The following is a 9,356-nucleotide window of genomic DNA, read 5'->3' as shown; positions in this document are numbered from 1 at the left end:
TATTTTTCAAATTTTGTTTTTGAAGAAGACCTTTATTTTTTTTTCTAAGTTTGTTTTGAATTGTAGTATTATTGAAAGCTTATAAATATGTATTGGCAATGTTGTTCTTATTTAGTATAAATCTTCTCTTTTTCTCCTCGCATTGTAAGAGATTTGAGATGAGATATATTATATTAGAGTGATTCTAAGTGGAAGTTTTAATAACATGTCAAACTCTTGGATAAGCGAGAACATATTATCTATATGTGCCCTTATAATATGCGCCAATTTGATATAAAAATCTGATTGAATGATTCAGATTGTTCTTAAATAAAAAATAAGGAACAACAATATTGTAATATAACCATTTTTTAGTTTCATACCTTAAGTTCTCAGTTATCTGAAAAATAACATCTCATATATCTATATAAAGATTATATCACAACAAATTCACTGGAGTCAATTTTTTGTTAAATGATAGGAAATTGGCTCAGGACCTTTCCAAGTTCAGTTTGCATTTACTTTTGGGAGTCAAGAGTCAAGGTTCATTTTATGTCCTAGTCAAATTTATTTTTCAAGCCCTACTATAATTTATTTTCAAAGTTTATTGTTAATTGATAGCATAGTGGAGAGCTTATAAATATGCATAGAGTCATGTCTTAGAGGCAATACTATGCATATTCAATAAAGATTTATTTTTTTAGATTTGAGATGGGACACTAAACTCTTAGATTGGCAAGATTTCAGCTATTTTTCCTATTTGTGAAGAGACTTGTTTCATGATCCTTTATCATCTATATAAATAAGAGGTCTAGTTGGCCAAATACTAAAAATTAGTCTATCTTACATACATCTATTGCGGCCAGTAAAAATATGTTAAACTATTTAGTATTTTATATTAAAATAAAAAGGACTAAAAAAATTAGCAATTTATTCTATAAATTATTATTTTAAATTAAGACCTGATTTGTTTACTATCACAGTAAACAATAACTTTGCACAAATTAAACATTTGACAAAGCCTTTTCTATACTAAGTGTTAAATTCAATGGTTTAGTTGTACAATAAAACAATAATAAATTCAATATTTTTCTACCGAGTCTATGAGGTGGCAGTTGATGTATATAACATAGACTTTTTTATGCATCAAGTTTCAGAGTAAAATGTTGAGTTTTTGACCAAACCTGTTCCAATTTATTTTTACGGAACTAAACTATTCCTCAAACTTATTATCGAATGGGGTTTAATTTGATATAGTGTTAATAAAAATGCTGAACTAATCAGCATTTTATCTCTAAGCAAAAACGATAATTAGTTCAGTATTTTTGTCTTGTCCTAAAATACTAATTAGTTTAGCGTTATATATATATATAACTTAATTTTTTAGTAGTTAAAGAAAAAAATTACCTAAGAATAAAAACGTTGAACTGATTAGCGTTTTTAAAAAATGCTAATTAGTTTAGTGTTTTTATTATGGCTATAGTAAATTAGACTTTGTTTAGTAATAAGTTTGAGAGATAGTCTATTTCGGTAAAAAAAATAAAAGAGGGGGCTAGTTTGGTCAAAAACTCTAGAATGTTGGGTAAATAAGTTTTTGATGATGCCTAGTTTTGTTAGAAAATCTTCTATCACAATGATTTTCTAAATCCCTATCTATATATCAATTTATTAAGATAATATTTAAAATTAATAGGCATTCGAATAGTGAAAGTAGAAGTTTTTGTAGTCTCAATACTAAGTTTGAATCAATTAACGATCTTAAGTGTGCTTGAGAACACAAAAGTTACAAAAGCATAGTAGAACTGCTCAACTAGCCATTGACCCAAAGCTTGGTTAGATCAAACTCGGATTTCTAATTGGACTCGAATTCTATTCAGTTGAGATCGGATTTACCCTCTTTTATGTGTCTCATAGAGATTCAAAGCTTGTAACTAATATACCTCTAAGTGAAAGGAGTGTCTTGATCCTTGAGTCAGGTTGAAGGGGCAGAGGAGAGGAACACTATAAGGTTTGCCTAGGAGTTGTTGAAGCTACTAGGTTAAGAGAGAGAGATGAGAAAAAAAATATTACTCAATATTCGATCATCCCATCTGCTCTCTACTATGTTTATATAAAGAGAGACTAAAGATAGAATAGTTACAATCAACTATAACTCAAGCAAAGAGTTATAATTAATTAGGACACAAACATTTAACTAAATCAACTGACCCAACTAGGCTACACCAATAATAAGGCAATAATAAGCTAAGATAGACCGAAATACATAATAATTGCATATATTCATCACGCTTTTATTCACTTTGTCGTTAAGGTGAGAAATCTGAAAATTACGATATAAAATTAGATTCAGCCATTTAATTACCTAATTATTTGAAACTTCAGCCCACGCTATTAGAAATTTTATAATCACGAGCTGTTATGACGAACATGTTGCTTTGACAAGATGTGTAAGGATACCTTTTTAGCTGAATCGACAAGTAATGAATATATAATTGAAGGACATGCTTTCTCGTAACTAGGGGTGGCAAAAGTAACCCAACTTGATAACTCGACCTTTAAATGAGTTTGAATTTAATCTAATTGGTTAAGACCATAGACAAATCAATCAGTCTAACCTAATTATTAAACTAGTTGTATTCGTGTTTATTATTTCAACTCAATTAATCCATATATAACCCGTCAACTAGCTTATGACACGATAACCCATTTATGATGTAATTAACCTATTTATGACCTCATTAACCTATATAAAATAAAAATCTATTTATAACTTAAATAAATCCATTTGGTCTAGTTCAAAGAAAATATGAGATAGTTTATGGTTAAGGATATGTTAGATTGAACTCTAGCAACCTATTTATGATCTCATTAACCTATTTATAAAATAAAAATCTATTTATAACTTAAATAAATCCATTTGGTCTAGTTCAAAGAAAATATGAGATAGTTTATGGTTGAGGATAGGTTAGATTGAACTCTAGTAATAAGGTTGAAACCAGACATAAACGCAATCACTTACCACAAATGATTGATCATAGTGTCATTTATTATTTAGCAATAGTAAGATGTCTTTCATTTGTCATAGTAGATCACTATGATCCCATGAGATAGCATCAATCTCTAAAGAAGAAGTGGTTGATAATGATGAATAAGAAAGCAAGATCAAAGAGGGTTTACCATATACTGCATGAAAGGAAATCATGACATTATGGAGCGGTGTGCTTCATTCAGTCCATGGTAAGGAATGCCATTGGCAATCTTATAAAAACAACAAAGATACTATTCTAAACACTAGTTTAAAATTTTGGTTTGTCTATTTATTTTAAGATAGTACGCTAAGCTCATGTAAAAAATGGTGCCATAAAAGAAAAATAATATTCTTACCAAAATCAACTAATAAATATTAATTTTATATCCAATTAAATGCAGCAGACCATGAAGTTTGGCTACGTCACATTATATAAATTTTAGCAACCTTGCGAGTAGTGTAAGCATGAAATAAAACAGAAAAGTGGTCATACTTCGAGAGTCGAGACACCATCAAACTAAGATAACTAAATAACTACGAATCACTAGTAACAAATGCAATGAGATGCACGTCACTTCCATTATGTTGAAAGTCTACTATTAGTTTGCTGAAATTAAACCTGATATGTTCTAAACTTTAAGGCCATTAAACATTAAGTACGAAGTTTGCACCTTTGAGAGAAAGGCCATTAAATAACCTAATTGACCATAATGGAGTACTATCTTTGATCACCATATCAAACTCATGGACTACTGACCGTACGGGAGTACTATCTTTAATTACCATATCAAACTCATGGACTGCTCTACGAGGAATCCATATTTACTAATTTCGTATTAATAAATATGTGTACTTTTGCAATAAAGGAGAATGTGGACCGGTTGGCCCTTAACGAGACCATTAACACGCATAATGCATGGATCTATACCCGTTGAGTATGTATGAAGGGATATCTTAGCTTGAAGTTCTTGCTTTGTATTAGTTGGATTATCATTCACATTCTGAATAATTTTTGGATTCTCTATCAATATGATAATAATTAGTTTTGTGATTTTGCTCCTTATGACAAACTTTTTATCATAATAGAACCAAAGGCTTTTTGAGTGATGGTCTTCAACTTCACTGGTCATCAAGTGGAGAATGGGTGAGCCGAGCATACATCACTTACGATGAGATGTTGTGAATAAAGGATAATTGGGTGGTCATGGAGGTTCCCATCAGTTTAAGAGTTGCCATGGTACTCATCCATAAGATTACAACTCTCAGATCTTTTCTCCATTATTCAAGTCGTGACAAAATTAGCGGCTGATGATTACTGCTGGCAACATTGACTTTAAGTTGGATGTCGTGCAATTCGTTAATAAAGGGGCTATGTAAGGTAGATTATGGCCATCCTCAAATACGGTTAGTGATGTGTTTGAACTCTTCTTAATATGAACACATGTGTAAGATTGAAAAAGCTTCAAAAGCATTGTTTCGAAGTCCACATATCTTGAAGGTCCAAATTATTTGCAAATGAAGTTGATGAAGACATCCTAAGCTTGAAAGGGTCATGTTCATTGAGTTGACTGGAACATTGGATGACCATATCCTTAATATGGAATAAGGCTAATAAAATCTTGTATTCATTTAGAGTGTCGTAATTAGTAAATGATTAGTCAACATAACAGATCTCAACTCAATTGTTCCCCATGACCAAATTTTAAAAAATATCCAACCATGTCATTCACCTCTAAGGTGCATATCCGAATAGTATTTGAGTGACCACATGGATCAATCGAGAAGCTCATATAGGGATTGCTTGGTTGCCAAAGTTCCAAAGTGGTGTTGTGATCTAATAGTCTTTGGGTTAGGTGTAGGTAATTTTTATCGAATAGAGGAACAAGGGATTGACATAAGGTATAGGAATATGGAGTCAAGAAAATTATGGCTGCACTGGAGGTAGTGGTTATATAAGTAAGCTTTCTTAGTGTGGTGCATCTCAAGTAGGACTCGGGCATTTTCAATCACGATTGAATATGACTCGCTGAAAGTCAATTGCATCAATAAGACTGATACCATCATGTCAATACATTATGGCTATTGGAGCTACATGTTATTCATAGTATTTCTCGATGGAGGAGAGGCATATGTAACAACTATGGTGTTTTTGGTGTCAAGATTGGTGTGGAAGTCATCGTGAAACTGTTATCAACTTTATATGTTATCATAGATTAGGTTACCATAGGAATTGGTCAAATGGCTAAATCCGACCAAAGCTACTACACACACAGACACACACACATAGAAAGAGAGAGAGAGAGAGAGAGAGAGAGAGAGAGAGAGAGAGAGAGAGAGAGAGATGAGGAAAAAAATAATACTTCATATTCAATAAGTTCACTATTTTACTTTCTACTATATCTATATATAAAGAGAGCTAAATATAGAAGAGTTATAATTAACTAGGACTCAAGTAAAGAATTATAATCAATTAGGACTCAAGTAAATAGTTACAATCAATCAGGACATAACTATTCGACAAGGTAAGTCAACCTAACTAAGCTGCACTGATTAACAAAGTAGTAAGCTAGGATAAATCGAAATGAATATCAGTTGCATCACTAACTTGAAGAATTATCTACCTTTGGACCTATTTAAACAAGAAAACTTTAATAACGCAACGCCATCTTTTATTTTAGTTATCACCTTGATTCTTTCTATGGCACCTCTCTCATTGCCTTCTCCCCATGTTTCTAGCCTTCATCAAAAATCTCATCCTCCTTCGTGGTATCTCCTTTCCTTTGCATTGTCTCTTACACCACCAATCCTCTAGTGTTGTGTCACTTATTCCGCCTCCCCTCTGCCTTTGCGGCTTCTCTTCCTCCATGGTTATCACTCTTTCTCCTCTACTTGCTCTTCATTTTATTTTATTTTCTTTCATTCTTTCCCAATTTAAAGTTGACTCCAAAATTGTCTTCAATTTTGACATGAGCTAAGCCTAAGCTCAAAGTCGGCTCAAGCATGGAATGCATTGTTTATAATATTAATGAGTAAAAATAATTAAATAGATAATGATGGAATTTAATGGCATGAAAGAACTAGTAGCAATTGGTATTTCTCATGATTGATAAATTAAAATTGTTCGAGTCTTTTCATTTTCCAAAGCGGGTTTGTACAATTTGTCTGGATTGGATGGCAGAAAGACCTTTTTTTTTTAAAAAAAAAGAAAAGAAAAAAAAGCCGTCAAGCATAGGCTTTTAAATTGGAACTTATTTCTACTTCATTTTTCTTACTCTTCTCTCATTTCGTCTGCGAACTCACCTTAGAAAGAAAAGGATCGTTCAACATCTGCACTGTATAACTGTTCTCTTTCTTCCACAATCCAATAGATCTTTGTAGTTAGGTTAGCCATACGTGTTGAATTCAAGTCGACTTTCTTGCCAAAGTCTTGTCAATGTATTTTTTATATATATTTGATTGATTGGAGTAATTGACTACCTTCCCTTTCATCTTTTTTACCGAACCATATGCAAATAAAAATTGCTAGATGATTATTTTACTCTTTTTTCTTCAAAAATAAGAGTACAGCTGTGATACTTATGTAATATTATCTTTACAATTAAAGGAATAACTAATGAAAGAATTATTTAGAAAGTTTCACCTAGTTAAGATTGTCAAATGTGACAAAAAATAGATTAAGATTTATATGTAAAAAAACAATAATTCATGAAGTCTATTGTAATTATCCCAATAAATTACTCTAATATCCACGACTTTGTTGCCTTTCCAAAATCACATCTTACACTTATTACATTTTTTGTATAATAGTCCCTAGAAGAAGAATTATTAGAATGAGAAATCTAGGGTGACGTAGACCTTTGCGGCTTTGCCTTATTTATTTTCTGGATCGAGGATGCGGTTTATTTTTAGTGGTTAATTTTTTCAACCGGTCACGTGACGTGAGGACGAAGCGGGTAATAATAGAATCAGAAGAAGAGGCAGTGCCAGAGAGAGGGAGAGAGAGAGAACAAGAGGGAAGGATAGATCGGACATTATGAAGTGAGAGCCATGGCCTTTGTCAAAGCAGCAGAGTAGCAGACAGCAGTAGCAGCAGCAGCAGACAGAGCAGGAGACTGCAAACATAGAAGCCCGCGCAGTAAGAAAGCAATAGAAAGAGTTTAGGAGGCCATCCAGAAAGATCTCGATCTGAAGGAATTTCAGACTTCCTACAAATTATTCTTACCTTTCTTTTCTTTCATTTCCTTAGATTTTTCACACTCGCAACAATCTCAGAGAGAGAGAGAGAGAGAGAGAGAGAGAGAGAGACAGACGGATAAATCTCATCTAGAGAGAGAGAGACCTATAAATTTCTTTTATTTCTCTGTCTACGAGAGTGGCTTCTGGGCGGCGGTTCCCATCCGACACCGGCGCTTTCGCGGACTGGGTCGCGTCCTCGGCCGCCGGCGGAGCCGGCGACCTCTGCCTCGGATTCAGTGGCGACGGCCCCGCGGGCGGAGGCGGTAACCCAACCGCCTCCGGCATCGTGCCCTTCTGGGGCTCGACCTCGTCCTCCTCTTCCCTACCGAGGCAACCACTCAATTACGGGTTCGCCGACATGGGCATGCTCCTCGTGGCCCCTCCCCCGCCGCCGTCGCCGCTCCGAAACCCTAACCCTAGCCCTAACACGACCATCAAGCCGATCCCTTTGCTCGACACGTCAACGATCCTCGTCGGCGGCGGGGTCGGCTTCTCCACGTGCGAGGACTGCGGCAACCAAGCCAAGAAGGACTGTCGCCACCGCCGCTGCCGCACGTGCTGCAATGGCCGCGGCTTCGCTTGCTCCACCCACGTGAACAGCACGTGGGTTCCCGCCGCCCGCCGCCGCGAGCGCCAGCTCACCTCCTCATCCACCAAGAGGCCCCGCCTCCTCTCCTCCCAAGCCACCACAACTACCACCAACTCTCACACCTCTACTTCCACCGGTTAATTCCTCTTCTCCTTAACCAAACCCTTCCCTTTTCTACTCAACTGATCTCGACCTTCCTTTCTTGATCAGATTCGAGCTTGAGGAAGGGTCTCCCCGGCCAGGTGACGGCGCCAGCTATCTTCAAGTGCGTGCAGGTGACGTCGGTGGACGACGGCGGGGACGAGTACGCGTACCAGGCGGCTGTCACCATCGGCGGCCACGTGTTCAAGGGTTTGCTCTACGATCATGGCGTCGACGACAACGCCGACGCCGTTAACAACAACAACGCCACCACCACCACCAGCAACAACAACAACAACAATCTCGACGTCTCCGAGCTCAGTGGAAGTGGATTCCTTGGTGGTATACAATTTGGTAACCTAATAAACTGAGCTATTATTCATTGCGGGCAACTCGAGCTATTAATTGTTTGTAAACATATATATGTGTATCTATTATGTGATTGTTTAGGTGCTGTATTCTTCTCGAAGAAGATAATTAACCATGGACATAGCGTAACACAGCATAATAATTATTCTTTCTCGACTTCTGCGCTCGCTTTAGCTTGTTTCTACCGTGAACGTCAAGATCGGATCTTTGACTGTTACTTACTGCATGTGATCTTCTTGTTCATGAGCTCAAAAGTTTGACAAAATTTGACTTCCATTGCGTGTCGTGGTTCCCCGTCCAATCGGGTTCTTTTTGAGGGGGAGGCGTAGATAGATAGTTGCTGTCGAGCATCGCGTTGGAACTTGTGTCCGATTGACACTTTCCCAACCAAAGAGTTATAATGCATGTGGGAGAGGATTCTTTTCCTTTATTTTTCTTCTTTTAATTTTTTTTTTAAATTTTTTGCAAGAGGATTCTTTTCGACCCTGGCTATCAATGCGGCTGCTTTCTATCCCTTCATGCTTTACCTAGCGAGCGAAGCATGGTGATGATGCCTTTGGTATTAATACCTCTTCTTTCTTTTCTTTTCTTTTTCTTTTTTCCTTATAATCTCTCTTTTGAGAAATCACTTTTTATACAATGAATTTTGGACTGTGTGAATGGTTTAGCTGAAATTTGATGTGTACATTAAAACAAATGGTTTTAAGAAATATATACTGAATGTTACATTGTTGTTTTTTTAACAACGTAACATTTAATGCAGGGTAATTATATATGTGACATTAATGTGATCTGTATAGGATGGAATTATTGCAAGCACTGAAACTTAATTCTAGGAGAGTATCATCCTTCTCTCTCATCTATTTTGTGTGTGTGTGTGTGTGTGTGTCTGTGTGTTTATGCAAAGAAAATGCTCCAGAAGTTTCTTGGCTTACTATGTGGCACTATTTGTTACAGTAGACACGGTACACGTCATGGATGCACAGCTAATTTATTCATATTGGGTTCTATTTC

The 9,356-nt window shown here is 35.8% G+C and overlaps 1 protein-coding gene across 1 annotated transcript; it reads left to right on the top strand.

Moving 5' to 3' along the window:
* The first annotated feature begins 6,976 nt into the window (after positions 1-6,976).
* Positions 6,977-8,498, top strand: LOC140776027 (protein SHI RELATED SEQUENCE 6-like). The gene is made up of 2 exons (XM_073119568.1): positions 6,977-7,968; positions 8,043-8,498. Exons 1-2 carry the CDS (start codon positions 7,602-7,604, stop codon positions 8,342-8,344), a joined length of 669 nt encoding a protein of 222 aa, XP_072975669.1. The 5' UTR covers positions 6,977-7,601; the 3' UTR covers positions 8,345-8,498.
* Positions 8,499-9,356: the final 858 nt, after the last annotated feature.

Source organism: Typha angustifolia, chromosome 14 (assembly GCF_048772165.1).
Source record: "Typha angustifolia cultivar Huaian chromosome 14, ASM4877216v1, whole genome shotgun sequence".
NCBI classification, from domain to species: Eukaryota; Viridiplantae; Streptophyta; class Magnoliopsida; order Poales; family Typhaceae; genus Typha; species Typha angustifolia.
Note: the sequence above shows the minus strand (reverse complement) of the source record. Positions and strands in the feature narration are given on the sequence as shown.

What these genes read in the sequence shown, in the direction of transcription:
- LOC140776027 (XM_073119568.1), top strand. Translation starts at nt 7,602, where the DNA reads ATGGGCATGCTCCTCGTGGCCCCTCCCCCGCCGCCGTCGCCGCTCCGA. An exon ending in TCACACCTCTACTTCCACCG is followed by an intron (nt 7,969 to 8,042) that starts GTTAATTCCTCT and finishes TTTCTTGATCAG; the next exon opens with ATTCGAGCTTGAGGAAGGGT.